The sequence below is a fragment of the Colletotrichum aenigma genome (genome assembly GCF_013390185.1).
Source record: "Colletotrichum aenigma strain Cg56 chromosome Unknown KSG_Cg56_contig08, whole genome shotgun sequence".
Lineage (NCBI taxonomy): Eukaryota > Fungi > Ascomycota > Sordariomycetes > Glomerellales > Glomerellaceae > Colletotrichum > Colletotrichum aenigma.
In genome coordinates this window covers 2436437-2459312 of record NW_023500914.1, presented here as the reverse complement: position 1 = coordinate 2459312, position 22876 = coordinate 2436437, and the positions used below count along the sequence as shown (strand labels likewise).

Below are 22876 nucleotides of genomic sequence, written 5' to 3'. Positions count from 1 at the left end.
CAAGGCGATGGCGGAGTAAGGTACCTAGGTAAGGTCCTAAAAAAACGCCTGCAGCATTCCACGTCCGTCTGGCAGCAGTACGGACGGACGAGCAGAGCTAGCTCACACTCTGCTGCAGGGCACTCCCAGAGACATTGCAAAGTAGGTGCAGCGGTAGACCTCCACTTCCCAGAGAGGAGCAAGGCACCGAGTCCACCCACTCAGTGTCGCCGGACGTGAGGTCCCACGTGAAGATTCTCCACCAGAGCAACGGCGAACCAGGCTAGCGTGGTTGGAAACACGGTATTTCCTGCTACGGCAGGGAACAAAACCGGGTGCGCTGAACAACTTTGATACTTTTGGTCTATCATTGGACTGTCACAGGCCACCATAGGCACTTGTACCTTGCCTCACTTCATTAAATAGATAGCCCGGCAGGGCACCTTGTAGGCACCCAATCCTTAGGTACTGAGGTGCTTACCTATGGTAGACGCATCGCATGCCCAACACCCGCAGACAAGTCAACGCGTTCGACTTTTGACTGCGGACTGCAGCCTCTCATCTCCAGGCCTGTTGCCTCGAGGTTGGCCGAAGAAACCAATCCCAATGGCTTCAATACGACTCCAAGCTGCCCTAAGCTCCTTGGGCAGTGAGCACTAGCCCGAGATGTGAGTGAGGTGCCTCAAGGCAAGGTAGCATCAGGCGGGTGGTGAGTGGTAGGTGCCCAAGGTAAGGCGATGGAAGCAAGGGACCTCATGCTGGCGCTGGTGGTGGTGGTGGTGGTGGTGGCGTCCTGACACTCGTCAATGAGCAGAACGAACACTGACTGGATGCTTCCCCGTGCACACCTTTTCCCACGCACGCAACCGCAACCCACCTCCTCAGGGCAAGGTTCGCTGCCTCAGCACTCGGACACGGAGGAGCTAAGGGTCCCAAGGGGACGCCGGAGGCACGGGAAACACCAGACCGGTCCCCTGTCTCCGTTGTTTCCGCCTCCCCGCTCCACCTTCGCCTCTGAGTGTCTCTCTCCGACGTGCCCTTCAGCCAGCCGTCGAACACCAACAGCTCGATTCTCAACCGCCTCGGCGTACCTATGAACGAACCTCTGACAACATCTCTACCCAATCAATTGACTTGCCTTCTCTCCCTCCAATCCCGTTTCCCTTCCCTGCCCTAACCGGAACTTTCGATTCCTGTCTGCATCTGCACCCAAAACCACCGGCCTCCCATCGTTCGAGTTGCACCGCAGCAGCGTCAGCCCCGGGTCCTCGTTTGAGCCACCAACATGGCCGCCGCACTCCCGACCTTCCCCAGACTGGTCTTCACCGTCTTCGAACCCATCTCGCTGTGCGTACGATCCTTCTCGACAAGTTGAGGCGCCCCATCAGCTGATGTGAATGTCTCAAGCGCCGCCGGCTTCCTTGGAGCCGTCATTGACCCGGATTGGTTCATATCCGAGCAGATTGCTTCGGTCGCGACCACCAGTCCGCCAACCCCGGCCACAGATCACAGCCGCCTCGTCGCCCTACAGCTGGGCAACATCTATCTTCTCATGGCCATGGTCGGCTTGGCTGTCCTCAATTCCACCAGCGAGCTGAAGGTGGTGCGCAGTTATCTCGTCGCTCTGTGGATAGCCGATCTCGGCCACATCTACGTGTGCTATCATGTTCTGGGCCTGCAGAGATTCATCGACGTTGCAAGTTGGAATTCTATGACTTGGGGCAACGTGGGAGTGACGGTAAGACCCTGAATAGCCTCGGCCGGCGAACGTGCAGCGCTAACAAGTGTAGGCATTCCTGTGTCTGACCCGCTCGGCCTATCTCATGGGGTGGTTCGGGGCAGATGTAGAGGACACCAACAGCTCATCAAAAAAGCGGGAATGAGATTCTCGCGCACTTTGGGCGTTCGCCGATATTCAAATGATCTGTAGGTTGTCTCAGTCTCTACTGAGAGCTGGTCATCCGGGCCAATGTCCCCTACGGAGGCGACGTTACCTGTCGATCCAGCTGATCCTCTGTCTTTTGTCTAATCCTGATACTCGCCTTTGTGAAACCTTGGGATAGGAATCAGAGATTACTCAGGTGGCGAGAAGGGAAATCCCAGGCTGGTTGCTTGCATTGACACCGGCTCTTTTCCAGTTCACATAGTCCTTCCAATGGCTGTATATCTGGAAGCTGCGAGTGTATCAATCAGAGTTCAAGCCAGGTGCGCCGAGTGCTGTGTACCTGGATGGCACCCTGAGGTGCCATTCAGAACCTACAAGGCACTTGCAGAAGGGACGAGGGTCAATTAGCCCAACTCCGTACCCCGCGCAAGATGAAGTCGATCTTAGCTTTGAGTGCATCAATCCCGTTTTTGAAAAGGAAATAAAGTCATGAAGTGCGATTCCATCCAATCAATCTTTGTTAAGCTCAAAGCAACATGCAAAGGTTGGAGGCAGTGGTTCAACTCTAATGAATGCACCTCACACCTCGCTCTGAATTAAAAGTGGATACCTAAGGCAGTTGCACCATTCCTGGGCACCACCTCTCCATTGGACGGGCGTTCGAACGCGGGAGGCGCCTTACTCGCCAGGGTTAGGGTTAAGCGAATGAGAGTTTGTTTACACTACACCACCACCTCTTCACCCCCTCGAATAACGCGTTCTCTTCACGATCTTTCAAAAACGGGCCGCTGCTCATCGTGAAATGGTGCTGACGAGGGCAAATCGCGGTGCCAGCGACCAGCCGGCCGAGTCTGGCCGGTCTGCACGCCTGGCGCGTCGCCGCGGGGGCTCCAACGATAACATGGAACGCGAGTTGCCGGCCAGGACCAGGGCCAAGGGCAAACAAGTCGCGGTGCCGTCGAGCGATCCAGGCGATGACGTAGAAGACGAAGAGGAAGATGAAGGGGCAGGGTCAGAGGAGGAGGAAATCGCCAAGGGCGAATCGATTGCACGGTTCAATGCGCCGAGAGGAAACCTCGTCAAGTCCATCAGCCCGCCGCCTCAGAGCGAAAGTGGTGGGTCACATTCATAATCGAGCAAAACTCCTGGATGAACGCTGACGATACAAAAGACATTGCTTCGATCATTGGTTCTCAGAGCGTGTCCGGTGTCCAGAGATTCGCCAACCCTTACGGCGCAACAGCACAGTACACACGTCACTCAAGTGTGTTATCCCTGCAATCCGCACTCATCCTTCACAGCGCAGTGCTCATGCAATCCAGGCGTCCCTAGGCCGTTCGGCTCGTCAGCGCCTCTATTCGGTCGTGGAGGTATTTCAATCATCTGCCCTTGTCATGTCAACATGTTGACCAGAAACCGCAGGTCTACCAGGAAGCCCGGTAAGGGAGGATGACGAGGAAGACGCGCCAGACGAAGGTCGCGGGACCCAAGGGAGCAACCACAACACCAGCCGCGACGAGACAGCGGAACTTCGAGAAAATGCCCTCGACCCCCTGTGGAGCACCACGAACGACCTCGCCAAGTACCTCCTCGAACCAAAGCCGGACAAGAAGACCTGGAACCAGCTGCTTAAGATCCAGCGCCAGAACTGGGCCAGCATGCAGACTCTCTTCACTAACAGGGACAACGAGTTCCTCATCGACCTCCCCGACGTCCTGTCCGCGTTGCCCGAGAAGCTCCAGTCGCGCGGACGGGTCATCCTCGCCGCGACGAACGCGACTTCCCTCCAGAACGAGCTCATCAAGACCGTCCAGGGCACCGGCGACCTGCTCGACATCTGCGCCCGCGTCTTCGAACGGCTTGACCAGGACTTCCCCGCCCCCTTCCTCATCTCCATCCCCGACGATCCCTATGAGCTCATCACCAACGAAGTGATCGAGCTGACTCTCGACATCCGTGTCCAGAAGTTCATCGCCCAGCTGAGAGACCTCACCGATCACCCCGTCAGTCCCGCCAACATTGCATCTGACCTCTTCTGCGCGGTCGACGAAGGCGTGGACGGCGAGGAAGCGCTCCGTCACGGGCCATACCAGCCCGTCTGCGGCGGTGTCGAATCCCCCTTGGTATCGCAGCGTGCTAGAAGCATCGCGCAGCTGATCGAGGAGAAGACGGTTGTGGAGGCAATCCACATGCTGGAGGACGCGTTCCCCTTCATGACCGAGGACGGGACCGGCCTCTCCGTCGACCTGATGCAATGGACTGCCGACATCATCGGACAGGCACAGGATTTCCTGCGGGAGCCGGCAATCGGGTCAACCATCAGATCCTCCTCTCCTTCCGAATCCCTCGCCTCATCCTCCCAGCAGGAATTCGTCCGCAAGGACGTGTATGTTCCTCCCCTCCTCCACTTGCGATTATCCCACCCGCTAACATTCAAAAGTCACGAGAACATCATGTCGAAAACAGTCGTCCAGCATTTGGCCATGCTCCGCCGCCAAGCACCCCAATCCACCGCGTCAACGTCAGCCCCTCAACCTCCACCGTCCCGCCAACCACCCCCATCCAGCCCCGACGACCTATCCGCCGACGGAGACGACATCCTCGCCATAGCCCGGGGCAATCCGCCCCCCTCTTCCGCCGCCGCCGCCGGGCCAAGCACCTCCGCCCCGCGCTCCAGCGGCTTCACCCCCGTGAACGGCACCAAACGCCCCTCGGAAACCCAAGACCCCGAAGACCCCTTCGAGAACGACACCCGCTCCCCAGATCCCTCCCGCAGAGCCCAGCTCGACCTCGACAGACAAAACATGCCCCCGCCAGCCTCCCGTCCCCAGAAACGCCAACGCCTCCCCTCACACCCGCAACCGCAACCCTCATCCTCCGCCTCCTCCTCCCGTCCAACCCCCTCCCCCAGCACCAACCCAGCTCCCGCCCCTCCCTCCCCGAACGGAAGCACCAGCAGCGGCGCCCCTCCCCCGTCCTCCGCGGCCTCCACCTCTCTACTCAGCGGCGAAATGTCCTTCTCCCAGATCCGCGAATCGAACCGTCTGCCGCCCTCCCGCGCCGCCGGCGCCCCGCAGCGCCAGCCCTGGTCCGACGCCGACACCCGCCGCCTCATCCGCCTCATCGAGGTGCACGAGTGCAAATGGGCCGTCATCGCCCGGCGCCAGGACCCCGACTACCGCCGCGGCAGGCAGCCCGACCCCGGCCCCGAGGACACGGAGGACTGCGTCTTCGAGATCCGGCGCGACCAGCAGGCCATCCGCGACAAGGCGAGGAACCTCAAGGTCGACCTGCTAAAGTACGTTGTCTTTATCCTCCCGCCCCTTTGCTCCATCCCGACTTCAACTCCTATTACTCAAGGCATGCTAACACGGCAAACACAACAGGGCCGATTTTGCATTATACCCGGGCTTCAACGGCATCGCCCTCGGCAAAAAGGAGCGGGCCGCGCTCATTGCGCGCGGCAAGAACCCTGACCGGCGGGAGGAGGACACCACGCCTGACGGTGTGGTTCACAACACGACATTTATTCCTGACGAGTAGCGTAGTCGGTGTTGTATGTGCGCATGCATTGGTGATTAGATCATGTTAGCAGGGCTGGAACAGGGTCAAAACTACCAAAATATGCATCGTGTTTTTTTTTTTTTTTTTTTCAGTCGCGTGTGTTGATGGCGTTGAGGTGAGTGGTGGTATTGGATCATCAGGCGCGTGTCGCGCACAAACAATACACTTCATCACTTGTTCACGAGGCTGCCATATTGTGACAAATAAAAAATTCCGTGAACAGAAATCCGGTCCCTATCAAGACTGCCCTAAGAATATCGACCGACCTCTCTAGGGTGAACGGGGCCCATCACGTCTGCGTCTCGCCGTCCCGGTCATCGCAGGCATTTGCTCCATCTCCACACCAAAAAACCAATCTGACTGATTACAACCACCACCACCTTGGTTCAGTCTACTACCCCTTCACCGGTCTTGAAAGTCGTAAAAGAAGCGAAGTCGAAAGAAAAGTTGGGTAGAAACTAGACATCATCGCACGCCTTTAGGGCGGCGGCGTAAAGGTATTTTTCGGTGCCAAACGTACAAAAAACCGGATCTCGTTCCTCTATGTGGTGCAGCAACAAAAGCCCAAGAGATGACCGTTTCCCATACCAAAGACCAGAGAGCTAACAGGTAGCGCGCTTGTACGTTGATTTGGCTGAACGGAATCGCAGTGAAAGGAGTCGGTGGATATCGAGGTGGTGTCGTCATGTGAGTCCAGGGCTGGAATGCCGTCGTGATGCCATGGTTTCGGGGGCCTTCCAACCAGAGAAGTTCGTAAGAGTATGTGACAGAGGAAAGACAGGACAAAGGGGGTATGCTGCGCGGTGCTCTCAAATCTCAACAAGTGTAGAAAATATGTGGTCCCAGCCATGAGCAGCTGGAATACTGAAGTAAAGGGTATCGGAAGTTGAAGCGGCGTAGCGGATTTTACGTTGCTCTTGTAAAGCAGTCTATCGTCGACGAGAGTTGGGGCTGTTCTTGAGCCGAGATGTACGCCAACCCTCGTACCATTGCTCCCTGCTGGCCTCACGGAGCTCGGCTCTCCATTCACTGAAGACGGCATCCTTGAGTCTCGTAAAGTCGCAGTGCTCCTCATTGTAGGGGTCCGCAAAGCCCCAGGGGAATTGACGCCCCTTAACCTCGGGCTCGTATAAGTCGGGGCTGATGATGGAAAGAGGGAGGAAAGGAATCTCGTCCTCCTTCGAATCTTGCTTCGCCTTGTGCTGGCGGATAGACGATCCCGACAGTCGTTTCGATGAGGGAGAAGACGGTGCCTCGCCATCACCGCCCTGGATCGGAAGGTCCTCGTCGCCGTTGTTGCTGTGCTCGTAGCCATCCTCGCCCTCGTCTTCCTCGTCAATCTTAGTAGAGTCGTCATCCTCATCCAGGCCGAGGGGTTCGAGGGGGTCCATTCCAGCCTTCTTGATCGTGTCCCAGACCGTCTTCTTGAGGACATTCATGTGCTTGGTAGTGATGGTATCGGCCTTGGAAATGACGGGAATGACAGTCGTCTTGCCCTGGAGGGTGCGGAGAACTTGGAGGTCGAGGTCCTCATCCAGGCCACCGGTGATGTTCGCCGGCGGCGCGTACTTGCCGTTGTGGCCATTTGGCACAGTCTTCACAGCAGCAAGATTGCGGTCCAGACGAGCTGGGTCGAGAACCATGAAGACAGCATGAATGTGGGTATCCTGTACACCAGGCGATCGAATGACCTTCATCTCCTCGGTAAAAGTCTCTTCGAACTTGCTCTCCAGGAATGCTGACATCTCTCTAAGCTGAAGGTCAACCACATTCTTTTCGAGACCTTCCGAGTCCCAGATTGTCAGGCCAACACGTTCGCCGTCGATTTCACTCTCAAGGTAGTGGGGGATGTAATTGCCCGAAGCGGCAGCCCTGGGAGTCGAGTCTTCCTCGGTCTCGGTTCGACGGGATCGTTTCTTGGGCGGCAGAGCCAGAGCAGTCTTCAGGAACTCAAGGAATGAAGTCTTGCCAGCGCCGCGAGTGCCAATGACGAGAATGCTAGAAGAGAAGGTTAGCTTCCGGTGTCTTCAGATCGAGGGAGGATTGTCTCAGATCGGGTGAGGCTTACTTGAAGGGTGTGGGATCCTTTCTTCTCCGAACCCTTCTAGGGCTGTTGACAGTGCTGACGGCGCTGCTGGCGTAACTGTAGCGACCGCGGTGCGTCATACTCTCGGTACGAGCGTAAGGATCGTAGGCGGGGTTGCTCGTGGGCACAGGTGGTACGGGAGGAACATACCCTCCCGCGCTGAAGCCGGGATCCATCGAAGGACGAGTGGAATAGGCGGTGCCAATGGTATGGTCAGACATGATCGAGGCTTCGTCGGCACGAAGGTCTGAGGGGATGGAGTTGGAGAGCTGGTCATTGCCCTTGTAGAACTCGGGCAGCTTGGGTGGGATTTTGGAGATGGCAGCTTGACGCTGGCGTTCGAGTTCGCGTTCCTGCTGCTCCCTGAGGGCTTGGGCCTTCTTACCGCCCTTCCCCAGGTCGCCGGACTTGGAGCGTCTGAGAAGCATACCGAGACTACTGCGACGGGGCTGTTGGCTCATTGGTATCCAGGGTGCTCAGCATAAAATATTTGTTTCAGCGTCGGGAGCCGCAAACGGAGTGGGCGACTGGCATGCGACTAAACACTACCAGCAGCACTTTTTGTCGCGCTTGATCGTTCGATTGCGTGGAGGCGGCGAATGTGGACCGCTCGTACCAACGGGCGTTGAAAAGCGCCGAACTTCGAGTCGTGTGATTTGGTAAATAGCAATATGTCGCCGAGGAGAAAATCCAGGTCGACGTCAGTCACCAAACTCGTGGTTTGGTTTCGTTGGGGGGTTGTAGGTGAAGGGGGAAAGCAATCGGGGCTCCCCTGGAAAGGGTGGAAAGGGGTCAATGACCGAAGAGAATGGGACGATGTGTGGGAAAAGAGCTGATGAAATCAGGTTAGCTACCAATACCCGGATAGAAGGCAATTGCTTGACGCCCAAACACTGCGAACGCTCTTCCTCGACCAACCGCAGACAGCAGCGCAGCGGGAACAGCAACAGCGTGTCGAGTCGAGCAAGTGTCTCGCCTGGCGGCGCCTGCGAAAAGGTGACAGGGAAATGGCAGCCGGCAGGAGTTTGGGAGACAGCGCGAAAGCAATGCCTCTGCCACTGCTCTGGTCGGGTCAGGTCAGACCAGAGACAGAAACAGAGACACAGGCGGGAACCAATGCCCGGGCCGGCTCCGAGAAGGAATTCTGGGGACGTATGCGTTCCCCAGTAGTGCTCCTGCCGTGGTTGGCCGCGATTGACGGCAGAGGTCGAGGCAGGAGATCTGCCGCCTGCAGAGGGGTCGCGGGACGCAGGTCGCAAGTCGCAAGGAGGGGCGGACAAGCAGCGAATAGGGGCAGGAAGCGGGAAGTGATGACGATGGGATGGGATTGGCGCCGTTATAAGGACTTACCAGTAGGATGCCGAGCTTCAGAGCTGGAGCTTAGGCAGTTTGAAAGCAAATGGTGCTATTCTCGTGGAATTGGCGGCGGCAGAAGAAGCAAGCGTCGGCTCCTGCGATTAAGGTGGATGTGCAATGCTGGAATGGCAATGGCGGGGAGCGCGGTGCGGTGCAGAGCAGAGACAGACGACTGGCCAAACGTCGGACGGATGGTCGAACGGAGCGAGGGTTTCCAGTCGCGCGGCGATGGCAGGAGATCGGACGAAGAGGCGTGGCCGCGCGTGGAGAGGAGGGTCGGAGTCCGTGACCCGCGTGTGTGAGTCTGGTCTGCGGTCTACGGAGCAGACAGACAGGACGAATGGAACGAGGGGGCCGCAGGATTCTGAGACCTGGCCGAGAGCTTCCAATTCCAAGAGACCAAAAAAAAGGGTCGAGAGTGAGAGGGATCCGTGGAGGGGATGAGGCGTAATTAAGAGATGGGAATTGCGAAGAACGTGGACCCGGCGGGACGAGACGAGAAGCAGGCGAGGCGGGTCGAATGCAGCTGGTGAGGTCGTGGTATCCGTACGTAGGGTGAAGGCAGGCCAGGTACCAAGGTGAGGTAAGGTAAGGTACGGATGGGTAGGTATGGACCTTACGTATGGATGAGGTGGGCACACAAGTGCAAGCGTTAGCGAGAGTTAAGGCAGGTTGGTAGCGTGTTGGTAGGCCCGGTTCGAGAGTACCTAGGGTAAGCCAGTCCAGTCCGGTGCAGGTACAGGTGTGCAGGGAGTAAAGGTTGGCGTGGGTTGTGAAATGTGAAGAGCGAGCGAGCAGCCTGGAGCAAGAATGGCGTCGAAAAGAGCAAGCAGGCGCAGTGTCTAAAGTGAGTGAGTGAGTGAGGGTGAGGGTGAGGGTGAGGGCGGGATGGCCAGTGCAGATGCGCGCAGATGGAGAATTGGGGGGGTGTTCGAGGAGAGACTGAGAGAGCAAGTGGAGGGACCCGCGACGAGACGAGTGTAATTATGCCAGTGGAGGAGCAGGTGCGATGGATGGGGACAGGATGAGGTCAGTGCAGGGCGCTGCGCGATGCGATTGCAGACCAATGAAATTGCCGACTTGGGTTTGCGCCGACAGCAGCAGCAATGCGATGCTTCTTGCTCTGTTTTTGAGAGATGTCAAGGTGTGCACTGAGTTGGAACAGCTGTAAAGCAAAACAGGGCAACAGGCGCAAAAAGAGCAACAGGAGCAAGAAAGACGACACAAGCAGAGTCAGGCAGACAGAGAGAACCACCGCGAGTGCGACGCGACAGACGAGAACAGGACCTGCCCGTTCCCAGAAGACGAAGCTCCTGCTCCATCCAGCATGTCAGGCGTCCCCCATCGTCCCTCGTCCCTCCTCGTCCCCTTCACCCCATGCTGGATCCAATGTCCCGTCCAATTTGAGAATCGAGAGGGGCTTCGCTGATGGACGATGGACACTGGACAGCACCAACCGGCCAAGCAGGGTGCGCACTGAAGTCGGGCTGCCATTCTTGTCATGTGATTGGTTGGCCGACGGGTAGCGCAACACCCTGCAGCCAGAAATTCCCCCGACGCAGGAACAGACGGGGCCGCGCTAGGCTGGGTTGGGGCCCAGGTACCGTCTCCGGCTCCAGCGAGAGACGACACAGAAGAGACGACGACCTCGCCAAACCAGACCAGGGCTCTGCACTCTCCTCACTCTCTCTCGCTCCGCATGGCCTGTAACGCAGTCGTGACTCCAGCAGCTCGCTAGCCCAGGGCCCCCAGAGACATTCTCCAACCAGGCGCACTAATGGGCAGCTAATAACGCCATTGGGGCCGCCCGACGCAGCCCAAGCACTGAGATGATGGAGGTCCCCCAGAAACACCGTTTGAACTGTCTGGTTGGTTTCTTATCTAGCTGCTGCTTCTGCCCTGGTGGCTGCTGCTAGCTATCGACCAGGCAAGTAAGTGCCCGGACTCCAACACCAACGGCTTACGTATTCGCACGCAGGTAAGGTAGCTGCTGTTCACCAGACGCGAGAAGCCGGCTTGTGCTCCCCCAGGCCACATGGCGGTGTATTGCGCCAGTCGAGCTTGGGAAATCAAGGCTATCGAAGAGAGAAGGCGGGCTTCGATTTCCCTCATCAGCATTTACACGTCATCTGACTGAGCACCATGATCAAGTTATTCCCAGTATCAACAGTTTGGAAGGCTTGAGGCACAAAAACGAGAGGGTGCCTGCCTGGCTTATCTGCCCTTTCCTACCTACCTACCTTTCCTTCTGGACCTTCCATTGCTCCCCTTCCGTCCTTCCTTCCCCCTGAGCACAGGTTTGGGGAGGCTCAGATGTAACAGCACCTGGACGAGACAGCCTCTTTCGAGAGAGGGACCTTCCCTGAATGCAACCGCGGGACAAACTCAGCAAGAACGGGATTTCCCAGTAAGCGGCCACCCCTAAAAATTGCATCCAGGAATTTCAAGCCAAGTTTCCACGGCCACCTCCCACCTCCCTTGTCTTGCCTGCCTACCCGCATCTCCTATCCCCCATCCATTCTCCTGATCCAATCATCTGCCGCCGACTGTGTGAGAGCCCGTCATCTTCTTCCAATTCCCGCGCGTCTGTCACGCGTGCCGCTCACGATACTTTTTTCTTTTCCTTCCTCAACGTTCAATTATCTGCATCTTTCGGACACCCTCAGCGGCCCTCGTCGGGGAACAGACTCTCGTCCGTCATCGACCAGCCGGCGGCCCACGTCTTGGCATCTCGTGTGCGGCTTCCTACATCATCGGTGCTCCGGAGCATAAGATGCTAACACAAACACACCCGGCAAACACCAATCTCTTGTCATTGTGTATCCTTACCCGGCACCTTGCCCTGGCACACGAAGAAAGAAAGAAAAAAAAAAGTCGTGTGCGGTGGGTTGGTTTAGATTCCAGGCTGCAGGACCCGTGGCACGGATGGAAACGTCTTTGCTCCCGCAAGCGGCAAGCGGCTTTCGAAAGTGTGCCCAGTGCTGTCCCAGGCCATCCACACGCGCAAAAGATCGTCGTCATGCCACCAATGACGAGAGGAAACCGACAACTCTGACTGAGTCTAGATTCATCGTCGATCATTGCTACCCACAACTGCCGCTGTCAACCTCAGACTCGCGTCTCTTTTTCTTTCCTCTCAAAGTACGGATACGTCCTCTCGCCAAAGCAGCACAGACATATGACGCTCCTCTCAAAATTTTAAAAACATCTCAATTCTCACTTCCGTCTTCATACGATCACGGCCTCTGCGAGCACTGCAACTTGCAGGCAGGCCAAGATAATCTCGCTCCATCTCGCTCCACGGACCCCATCAACGTCCCTCCCGTCCCCTCCCCGTCCCTCAACTTCTCAAGCCCTTTGGCGAACTCGATGGGGTCAGTGGAACCCCCGACGCCGAAATGGGCGCTGTTTCACATTAACCACACGCTCCTTCATGCCATCTCATCCAAAGAAATTCCTCTCAAATTGTCCGAGATCGATCGACATGCTCCAAATTACCTTTTAGCACCGTGCAACAAGGCAAACCCGCTACGACCACCGCCTTCACCACCAGACAGCCCAGCACCACTCCCAAAATTCCAGGGGTCCAAAAATTCCTTCTTTTCCTTCTCTCATTTCCGCATCGCATTTTAGCTTGCCCTCCTGCTGAACAGCCGACCGCACCGTTGCCTCACTACCTCAACTCCCGAGATCGTTGTGTGAGACAAGAAGAACAACGTTGTGTTTGTCTCGCACAAGTGGCGCAGACGAGAGAGACATTCCCTCCCGAGAACACAAAGCCCACGACCACACGAGGTATCCGTAGGGCAGGACATCACCCTCTCCTTCGCTAACCCCCCCTAGCCCAAACCTCCCAAGCTTAACTCAACTTCATGCAATTCAAGACATTACGGCCAAATGCGAAAATACATTGCCATATTGCCTCTTGTTATTACCCCCTTTTGACCGCACAGCACACTCACTTCGGATCCAATGACCCGAAGGTTTGATCAAGTGAAGCCACCCCAGAGCGCAGTCCTCCATTTAAACAAATGCCCGGGAACATCCCGTGAGCCGCAATATCGCGGAAACAGCTTCCGAACCCCAGGAGTTCTGTGCCCAGACGCCCTGCTCCTCTCGCTCGGGCTGCCGCCGCCGCCGCCCCCCTTCACCAATTCGGCCCGCTGGCTTCTGCCTCTCCCGCTTGCGCCTTCGTCTTGCATGGTAGCTTTCGAGTTAATCCGATCGAGGTAGTCGGATATGTGTATATCTGGAAGTCACAGCGCTGTCGGCTCGTCCCTCTGATTGCCAGTAGCGTCTACTCGCAGTAGGGACCGGACATTTGTACAAGCGATGTCCAGAGTAGGTTCAATACGTCTTTCTCATGACAGAGCTTCTGCCGTTTGTCAGCTGCCTGTCCTAGGTGTGTGGGGGCTCTTTTCCGGGAGCCCTCAACTCGCATAACACCCTCACACACACCTACGACTTGACAGCAAACATGACACGTTCCGGGCAATTTACACCATTGCACAATTTATAAACAGCCAGGCTCACCCAGCTTGTAGACAAACCTGGCTCGCTCCCGACTCGACTCGGATAGGGGCGCTCAGGTTTCTGGACTGGTAATGGCTGGTGGTGGTGTTGGTGGTGTTCACTGTTCGCTTCAGCCTTATGTGTCCCAACCCGGAGGAAACCGACGGGGTTCGGCAACGGGGCGCGGGGGGGTTGTTTGAAAGAACATGCGTGTGTTCTCCCTCTCCCTTGCTCACGCCAGGGGTAAGAAGAATGGTGTCCTAGTCAGGTTTGTGTGTGGTCGTCGTTGGGAGCTCGGGAAGCAGTGAGAGTCGCAAAGGGGCCCAACGAGCCGATAGTAACAACATGCTTGTCCTCGACAGCAAGCTGAAGTGAGAGTGAGAGTTTGTGGCGGGTTGAGGAGGCGCGATGATGCGGCCGAGTCCGATGGCTGATTCTGCCTTTCGGGTACGGCGTACTTATTGCCAATACTTGAGCCTCTCTTGGACCCTTCAGGGTTCTAAGATCTCGATCCCTGCATTGTTCAAAAGGGACTCGTCAACCTCCCAGTTCTTCCCCTTGCTGTAGTATTTTTCTTCGTTTGGCTGAGTACTCTGACGGCTCTAACAACACTTAGTAGACTGTGCTGGCATTACCATCACTTGCATTTGTTATATGATTAATTGATGGACCCAGCATGATGCAATAACATGTGTCTCTGGAAACGCAGACTGATCAGTCTCCTGAGCGGCGACAAGCCAGCAAGCCCAAGTCATTGCTCTCAAGGTCTCTGTGGAATAGTGCCGCATGCGTTGGTTGAGGTTGAATACTCCAATGCAGACAGAGTCCAGAGGATGATGAGCTTTGAAGCCACCGTCCGGAGTGCGTCCCGGTCTGGCTTAACCAATCAGGGGTACGTGGGCTAGTATGAAAGACCTTGATCAGACACAACCAGAAGAGAAATTGTTGTCGACAGTGCTGTTTCCCTCCTGTGGCCGGCTTGATATAGTCAGGACTGGTGATCGTCTTGCGCCTTCGACGTAGGCTGGTGGTGTACTTCATCACCTGTAAGGCTTCACTCCGGTGGAACGAAGTGCGTTATATACAGGGGCGTATCGGCAACGACCAGAGAAGATGCTCGACGGCTAAAGCAATATGGTTTGGTTTGTCTAGTGGGCTTCGGTCAGTCACGTTGAGAGGGCCAAGGCTCACAGTAGAGCAATGGAAGAATGCCATATTCGCATTCCGTGGGGGTCCATGCCTTCCAATTGTGCCCGCATCGATCCTGTGCCAAACTTCCATCTTTTTATACAACCGAATGAGGCAGTTCCCATTATCCAGCATGAGCAACACATTTCGAAGTGAGAACGGCAAGCTCTCTCGGCTAGTGATGTGCGATTCCACGCATCATGTTCATTTTTTATTTAATAGAAGCAATCTCCTTTCCAACATGTAATTCTGCAAAATCACCCCCAACCATAAGTCGCGTTGCGAAAGGCGGACAGCTTCAATGTCTCGAGCCGTTGGCGCAACGCCTCCTCTAAGGATTCTTCGAGCCACCTTACGTCTTCCGTCATCCCATCCATGGTCAGCCCATGCGCTGATACTACTCTCAAGATACCGAACTATAGCGTCACTTTACACATTGAATCTATTGAAAAGCTGCCATCGGGGGCTACGGAATTGCCCAAGACCAAAGTCCATCTCGCAGTGCCTCCCGGTAGACATTGGAGACGTGCTGTCGCAACATTGATGGGCCTTTCAATGTATCGTAGAATGGTTTTATGCAAAGATTCGTCCATCCTGTAAGTTGATGTCCCGATTTTGGCCAGTCTTCGATGCGATATTGCGCCTGGCAGGCGTGCTGGACCAGGAGGTTTGACCGAGGCTGATATCTTGTCATTCAGAACTAAGTGATTTCTTGGGCAATTGTTATGGTAGAAGCAAATTATTCCTGCCCAGAGGACTCTCGGGATACTTTACGCAATCTTCTCATAGCACCATCTATCGCCCGGGCCTGTGACAACTGCTTTCCAACCTGGGTTCGGTACTCTCGTGTATCGTTACTTTGCGTGTATTCCGGACTGAGTAAGTGAAGGTCAAAGTCCTTCTTCGGGCTCATGGGTTGTGCTACGTATGTAAAATACGTATGTAAACATGGCTAAGATGCTCCGAGTGGTGAGGCGCAACCTGGCAGTACACGCGATTGGGATTCGACAGACAAAGCCCGCTACATTGCCTTCCAGCGGCGAAAATGGACACGACCCATTGCGTTCTAGAGATAAGTACTGGACCTGTCCTTGAAGGCCTCTCAATTACTCTATGTCTGAGGTATAGAGCCGTAGATGCTAGTATTTCAACAAGCCTTGCCGGCACAGGTCGTCTATGGGCGAGCAATGGAGCCTGATGCCTCTATAACGGTGGGTACCTGAACTCGGTAAGAATCGAGAAAAATTGCTCGCAAAGTACCTGACACGTCTGAGAGCCGCAGATTCCCAGCTCTCTAATGAGACTTTCTTATCTTTGTCAACATGGTATTCAACCAGCTTACTCTCGGGCAGAGAGAAGTCGGTCTACCGCAAATGTGGTACGTGACTTGACGACAAGGGCTTCTCGATTCGGGGTCCTTGGTTTGGGCTGAAAGACTGGATTGCGCAAAGACTACAGTCGCATTATCAAACAAACGCTACATTGCATGTGAAATTCGCCATGGGAGATTTCGCCCTAGGATGTTGATTAAATACCTCGACCCGATTCGTCATAGTGTGCGAGAAACGCGAGAAAGCCATCATAGTCTCAACGCTGGGACATGAATAATGTAGATAAATGCAATTGACTTCCGTTAATAGGATTGGATGGCCGGCAATTCATGTGTAAGCTCGGAATACCCAGGGTTTCAACGCACTAATGGCAGCTACTGAAAACAATCAATGCGGCTATTCGCAGCTACCAAGGCGCCGTGGATCTGTCTCGTCCATCGATTGTGTGGTGTGGAACACTTCCAAGTCTGTTGTTTATAGCATGTGCACACTTGTCGCTTGCACTTGTGCGGATTTGTTGTCGATGCTGGCCGTAGGAACCGAAAGGCTCCGAGAAACGATCTTGTACGTTGGATTGACAAAGAGCTTGATTTGCTGGTTGATCAGTGATCTGAAATCTGTTGGGATCTAAATAAGCATTCGTCACCTGCTTTGGAACGTCAAAGAGACACATCAGTATATTCTGCAGCTCTGTTTGTTGAATGAATATTATACAGATTCGGCAGCCCAGAATGTTGCTGCTGTAATAGGCAAACGTATGACTTAAATTCATTATGAATCTTCGGTCCTCATGATACTGTTCTTGTCGGGGAAGGCCTTGCGCCAGATGTCATGCACCAAAGACACTCGCATGTCAACTGGGCGAATACTTCATTGACAGAAACTCTTGCAAGAGGTACTGGACGCCGATAAACGCTGTCAAGCGGAAGCTGGGGATCAAAATCACTGGTGGCGTTATTGCTAGAGCCTGCGAAACGGGGGTAGAAATCATTAGCGTCTGGGGTTGAAAGAAGTGTTGTATGAGAAGCGTCATTTGCCGCTCCGTTGCTGGCTGATTTTCATATTGCGTAGCTCTTAGAGCTGTTTCCTACTACAAAAAGTCAGACCAAGGGCAGGTAGAACATACCAACAATACTCAAATATCCATAGATACGCCTCATGTAGGATAACTAGGCTGCAGCGTATAAAACACGGCAGTCCGTTATTCTATTTAGAGATTCTCAAACCTAATGACTTCACTTCAACTAGTACGACACTGAGCTTATCACAGAACATGATAGCAGTCATCTGAACGCTTTCCACTGTTGTTGTCGTAGTCATCTTAGCTAAAAAGCTTAATCGCTCTTAATCCCAAGGTATTAATGTAGGTTAATCGCCGGACGGAGCTGATGAGTACATCTTACAGGCAAAACTTACTGATGTAGCTGTGCCAAAGAACACCTTAGAGGGTAGAGAGCGTAAAGGGGCATTCGCCTGAAGCGTTTCTCGGTGGAGGACAAATTGTCGTTTCTGCCGTTGCTCAAGAACCTCTGTAACTTGCTGAGCCTTTTATCTAAGAGCCTCTTCCTCCTCAGAATAAAGGTGATCTGCTGACATTCTAGGCTACGAAGGGTATACCTGCTGAGGCGTCACAATTAAGAAAAGGCCAGCAACAATTAAACACAGCAGCTACTTAGATTTCTTGTCTTCATAGTGCATCAATGATGAGTGAACCAACTTACCTACTGACCGAAAGACCAGATTTCTTCACTCTAAAATGAAAGGCTGTAGTCTATTATCTTATACATCCTCTGTATCTCACATCATCCTGCAGATATTGAGGCGAGAATACTAACGAAGCTAGGTTTTGAATATCGTGAAGGTATTGAGATCACCTGCGCAGCGAGGTACATCGTCTGTCACACACCCAGTTCACAAGTTCCTTAAACTCTTGACTCTGGCTTCTAGAATTGCTTTGTGTCTTAGAGTAGCAATGGCGGGAGTATGAAGTGGTCAACGAGCATTCACATGCCGGCGCGGTTTATTTAAAAGACTGATGAGTCTTTGTCACAGACGCTTTCCCAACCGAAAATGAGCTGGTTAACGAAAAATACTCCAAGAAACTGGTAGACTGGACGCGCTGCTAAGACATGTTGATGGCATTTTGCAGGCTGAGTACTAAGTGATGAGCAATCGAAAATGGCCTTTGTTGATGTTCCTCAGGTCGCCTTGCCTATTAGGTCCACGCACACAGTTGTATTCTCAAGAGATGTGGCATTGAAATGTAGGAAGGCTGTGATTTGGTCTGTGATGTTGAAACATAATGTGATGTGCGTGAGAACTACCAGGCTCAAATCAGCATGGATGCTGACCAATAGGTTCACCGCGCTTTGATTCTTCTGATGGTCAGTCTAAGTTGACATAATAGCAACATTTATATGTCTATGTTAGCTCGAGCAAGAATGTATTGTCTGAATATAGGCGCGATATTCATGATGTTGCAGATTCATTTACAATAAGATGGCTGGGTTATTCCACTTCATCTCACCAGTGAGACTAGGTACGGAATATGACGATTGCTACCTTACCGCAGCAGCGAAAGGACCTTGTATCATTATAAAAGACATAGAAGCCAGCGGTCATGGAAAACGTGAGAGAAACACGGAAAATCTCTGTGGCAAGAAGGGCAAAGAAGGTCTGTTCGCGCGAGAGGACGAGATTCGCGATGTTGTTGCCTAGGTCCCGACAGGCTCAGAAGTTGCTTGTTGGCGGGTAGTCCACATGTCGCCGAACGCAAGTGGCTACTGGCAGTCAGCGGCATATTCATCTGTAATTTTTACAGTATTCTGTTCGAATACTTATCAGATGAAGCAGACGATGGTCATAGACAGCACACACTGTTGCACACGAAGTATTGTGCATCTGCCCTTACTATAACGGCAAATTTGCGAATTGGCTTGGACTTCTGAAAGGGAGACGACAATTGCTATTGATTCTAAGTCAAAATTTCCATTTTTTCCATTTTATACACCAACTTACTCAACGCGTTTGGGCATTCTCAAATGACTAGGTGGCCGGATGTGGACGTGGGACCGCCGAGGGTGGAATCACACTCTGAGAGTATCATCGTATATGTGTAGTATATAAGACGAGGCTTACTTTCGATTCAGACAGAATCCTAACAACAGAGAGGCAAATATCCCAGGGATTGTAGTTCATTACTTTGAGGAACGCTCAACTTCAGCATGAAGGACTGAAAACATCAGTCATGTACGTCTTTCTCAAACCACAGGTAAAGACTGCGAAGCTTGCTCCGCCATAGAATACTCAACGGAGGTGCACTCTAGGAGACGATGATGAACACCACGCAAAATTGTGAGAACTGAAGGTTACGGTGTCCATCAAGGTTCAACCAGGCCTTACCTGAGCTGCCACTCCTGTAAACCACATTGGCCTTCAACAGATTTGACAACATTACATCATTGTAAATGGAAACTCATGCGTAGAACATATCTTGATTACCTTCAAATATATAGGTAGGTTTTCAAGATGCAGGATTGATTGCTGCGACTCCAATCCTCAACTTACTGCGGTACAGAAATCTAGTAGAATCCTCCTCATCTTGGAGTAGCTGTCAGCTGGGTTTGTTATCGAACTTTGTGCTTTTCTTCCAAGCTGTCTATGATATTGAATTGAAGGCCAATTTTAGACGTCTTCATGCCCCGCGACCAGAGAGCCTCAATAAGATAAGCGCGCATGAAGTCAATCGTGCCAAGCATGGCGACCCCGAGGAGCTTTGTTATCGATCGACGACTGGGCATCAACAGAAAGTCTCACGAAATCACCACTCTAGAGGCATACCCCATAGCCCCCCACCCTTCTCGTTCAAAGAGTATTGTAATAACGGATACCCAGCTGACGATCACAAACCTACTCTGTGGTATCGGTGAAGCTGGACGAGACGACTGACTGAACAAGGCATGTCAGCCTCTGATTAGGGGCTGAAGAACCTTACCAATGCGACTATCGTAGTGAGAACGACCTTCGCATCTTTGCTCCAAATAGGTATTCGGTGCCCAAGAGCAAAATACATACGGCATCAATGATGCTCCTAAGCTAGGCGCTCGTGACTCTGAAAACCGTGAATCTGCACGCAGTACAGAATCCAGGTCTCGCAACAAATGCACAGCAACCAAATCTGATTTCTACGTCCTCGATAATAAACCCCTAACGGACACTGAATCTGTGTAGCAGTTTGTTCTCCCAAGTAATGTTTACTAGTCTTCTTCACAAGATATAAAGGCGCTGTCTCCTGAAGCCAAAATAACCTTACAGATCAAATAACAGAGACACTCGAGGCACAATGTCTCGACATAGCGACGATCCCCGAGTAAACTTCTGTGCTCCTCGGTGTGTGCCGTGGACTCGTCAACCTCTTCTATTCCAACATCACCACTCTCCTGCGTTTCCCTCGTCTCATAAGTATTCAGTCTGGGATATGTTCAGCTCACATGTCACCGGGGTTGAGCTCCAATGATTGCCTCGCGTAGCGGGATAAACCCCACATCCAGTGAGCCATGTAGTCTGTTAAACCACGCACAATGACAAAGGGGCAATTATTGCTCGGCTCAGCTTTTGGTCGACACGTGTTGACAGGCTTTTTGTATAGGGCAACCAAGCTTTGGAGGCCATCCTGGAACTCTCGCCGAAGAGCAAGAAGCCCAGACAAGTAGCATCGCAAAATAATCGAAAGACGTCCTTCAAATGACATGAACCCTTTCAGTGAAGTCATGAGTGGTATCTTTTCCTCTAGGTCTCCCCGTTTACCGAAACCCGCGCCTCTACACCGGCGAAAAAAGTCTATAACAAAACACTTAAACCTCCTCTCTTCTCTAGACAAAACGTCTATCGGCCAACAACATCTATCGCCTTCTACCCCTCAAACACCTCATGCTGCAGTTCAACACCGAAATCTTGCGCGATATCCTTCATCCTCTTCTCCATCTCATCCTCCATGCCTCCACCAAAACCTAGCCACTGCCTGATCTTGAAAAAGTAAAACGCGACGTCCGTCAGCGCCAGTACCCCCTTGAACACAAAATGCCTCCACGCGTTGCCGACCCTCCTCGCCCACGGCAGGTTCGGGTCCTCGTACAGGCTCCGCGACGCCCACTGGCCCATCATCTTGACGCGGTTCACGGGGCTGCCGAGGTACTGATTGTTCCCCTGCACGATGCGCATGTTCCTCCCGATGAAAATCAGCTCCTTGGGCCACTTCTCCTCGTCGGCCAGCATATCCCGGATACCCTGCTTCATCCGCTGCTGCATCTCGTAGTGCCGCTCCGCCGGCGTCTTGCCCTCGAGCTCCTTCATGATGCCGTTGCGCGTGCGCTCGTCCCCGCCCTCGTACGGCCGCATCAGCGTCGCGCTCGCAAACAGGTCCGCCGCCTTGATCCCCCACGCCTCCGTCACCTGCTCGATCGTCTTGTTGTCGAACGTCATCAGCGCCTTCCAGAACACCCCGTACTGGTGCCGGAACGCCGGGCTCATGTACACGTACAGCCCGTGGTCGATCAGCACCAGCTCCGCCCGCCCGCTCGGCAGCCGCCGGATGAAGATGTTGCCCGGGTGCGGGTCACAGTGCACCACGCCCCATTTGAAGATCTGCGCCGAGAACAGGTCCACCATCGTCGTCATCACCTCCTTGCTGCTCAGCCCCAGCCCGCCGCGCCCGCGCCGTCCCCGCCACTCCCCGCGCTCGGGTTTCAGCTGCTCCCGGTACGGCCGCTCGCGGAGCTCCCGCCGCACGGCAGCCGCGTCGGGGGCATCGAGTGTCGTCGCGCCCTTGACGCCCGGCGACCCGTTCCCGTAACCGCCGAGCCAGCGCCCGTTGATGCCCTGCTTGTCCCACAGCCGCACGCCCTCGATCCACTCCGTCGTCATGACGCGCTTCGTCGACAGCTCCGGGTACACTTTCGGCACGTACACGCGGCCGCGCAGGCTGCGCTCGCCGTCGATCAGCGCGCGCATCGTCTCCGAGTTCTTGGCCTCGTTCTCAAAGTCCGTCTCGAGCTCGAGCCGCTCCGTGATGAAGGGCACGAGGCTGTACAGCGGCAGGTCGAACCACCGGCTGTAGATCCACGCGACCGTCTTGAACGCCCACAGGTCCCACGAGATCTGCTTCGCGATCTCGCGCTTCTGGATCTTGATCGCCACCTCCCGGCCGTCCGGCAGCCGCGCCCAGTGCACCTGCGCGACGCTGGCGCTGGCTCTCGCGCGGCGCTCCATCAGGCCTTTGCCTTCCTCCCCGCGGAAGCTGACGCCGAAGACCTCCTCGACGGAGCGCTCGCCAAAGTCCTCGCGGATGACGGCCTCGACGTCGGACCACTCGCCCTGCGGCGCGTCGTCGAACATGCGCGCGAACATCTTCTGGAACTCGGGCGGCAGCACGGCGCTCTGCATGGCGATGGCCTGGCCGATCTTGAGGTACAGCCCGCCGTTGTGCCGGAGCAGGTCGAACAGGCGCTCGGCGTTGCGGCGGTGCAGGTCCTGGACGGAGCCGCCGGTGAGCGGGACAGGGCGGAAGTTGAGCTTGTAGTCGAGGGCGACGAGGAGGCCGGTGCCGAAGGTGCGGAGGGAGCGGCCGAGGCCGGAGGCGTAGATGTGGGAGTCGAGTAGGTAGACGGTGCCGACGGCGGCGGAGATGACGAGCAGGCGGCGGGTCCATTTGCGGCCCTTGGGGTATGTGCGGGCGCGCTTCGGGGCGCCGAGGGAGGCGGGGGACGGCGGGCGGAGGGGTTCGTAGCGGGATCCGGTGCGGGATGTCGAGTGGAATGTGCGTTGTGAGGTTGCTGTTGAGCTGGGTGGTTGTGGTCTTGTCGTCGTGGAGGGGCGCAAGCGGATGGATGGGTTGAGGATGCGCGCCGCGGGGGAGACTTGGAGGCAGCGGGACGCCGCTGGCCTCGCGGAGAGGGCGGCTATGCTTTGGCGCATCAT

The 22876-nt window shown here is 54.7% G+C and overlaps 4 protein-coding genes across 4 annotated transcripts; 2 read left to right on the top strand and 2 right to left on the bottom strand.

Annotated features, from left to right (window-relative positions):
* Nucleotides 1-1264: 1264 nt before the first annotated feature.
* On the top strand, nt 1265-1862 carry CGCA056_v012164 (uncharacterized protein; the record flags this gene model as incomplete). The annotated part of the gene is made up of 3 exons (XM_037327408.1): nt 1265-1326; nt 1387-1717; nt 1770-1862. The coding sequence occupies 3 exons, from the start codon at nt 1265-1267 to the stop codon at nt 1860-1862; spliced, it is 486 nt and encodes a 161-aa protein (XP_037173642.1).
* An 804-nt stretch (nt 1863-2666) lies between these two features.
* Nucleotides 2667-5407, top strand: CGCA056_v012163 (uncharacterized protein; the record flags this gene model as incomplete). Its single annotated transcript, XM_037327407.1, has 6 exons — nt 2667-2979; nt 3036-3128; nt 3187-3234; nt 3287-4250; nt 4305-5162; nt 5251-5407. 6 exons carry the CDS (start codon nt 2667-2669, stop codon nt 5405-5407), a joined length of 2433 nt encoding a protein of 810 aa, XP_037173637.1.
* Nucleotides 5408-6357: 950 nt separating this feature from the next.
* Nucleotides 6358-7975, bottom strand: CGCA056_v012162 (Cell division control protein 3; the record flags this gene model as incomplete). Its single annotated transcript, XM_037327406.1, has 2 exons — nt 6358-7426; nt 7497-7975. 2 exons carry the CDS (start codon nt 7973-7975, stop codon nt 6358-6360), a joined length of 1548 nt encoding a protein of 515 aa, XP_037173638.1.
* Nucleotides 7976-20812: 12837 nt separating this feature from the next.
* CGCA056_v012161 (ABC1 family protein) lies at nt 20813-22876 on the bottom strand (the record flags this gene model as incomplete). The annotated part of the gene is made up of 1 exon (XM_037327405.1): nt 20813-22876. One exon carries the CDS (start codon nt 22874-22876, stop codon nt 20813-20815), a length of 2064 nt encoding a protein of 687 aa, XP_037173639.1.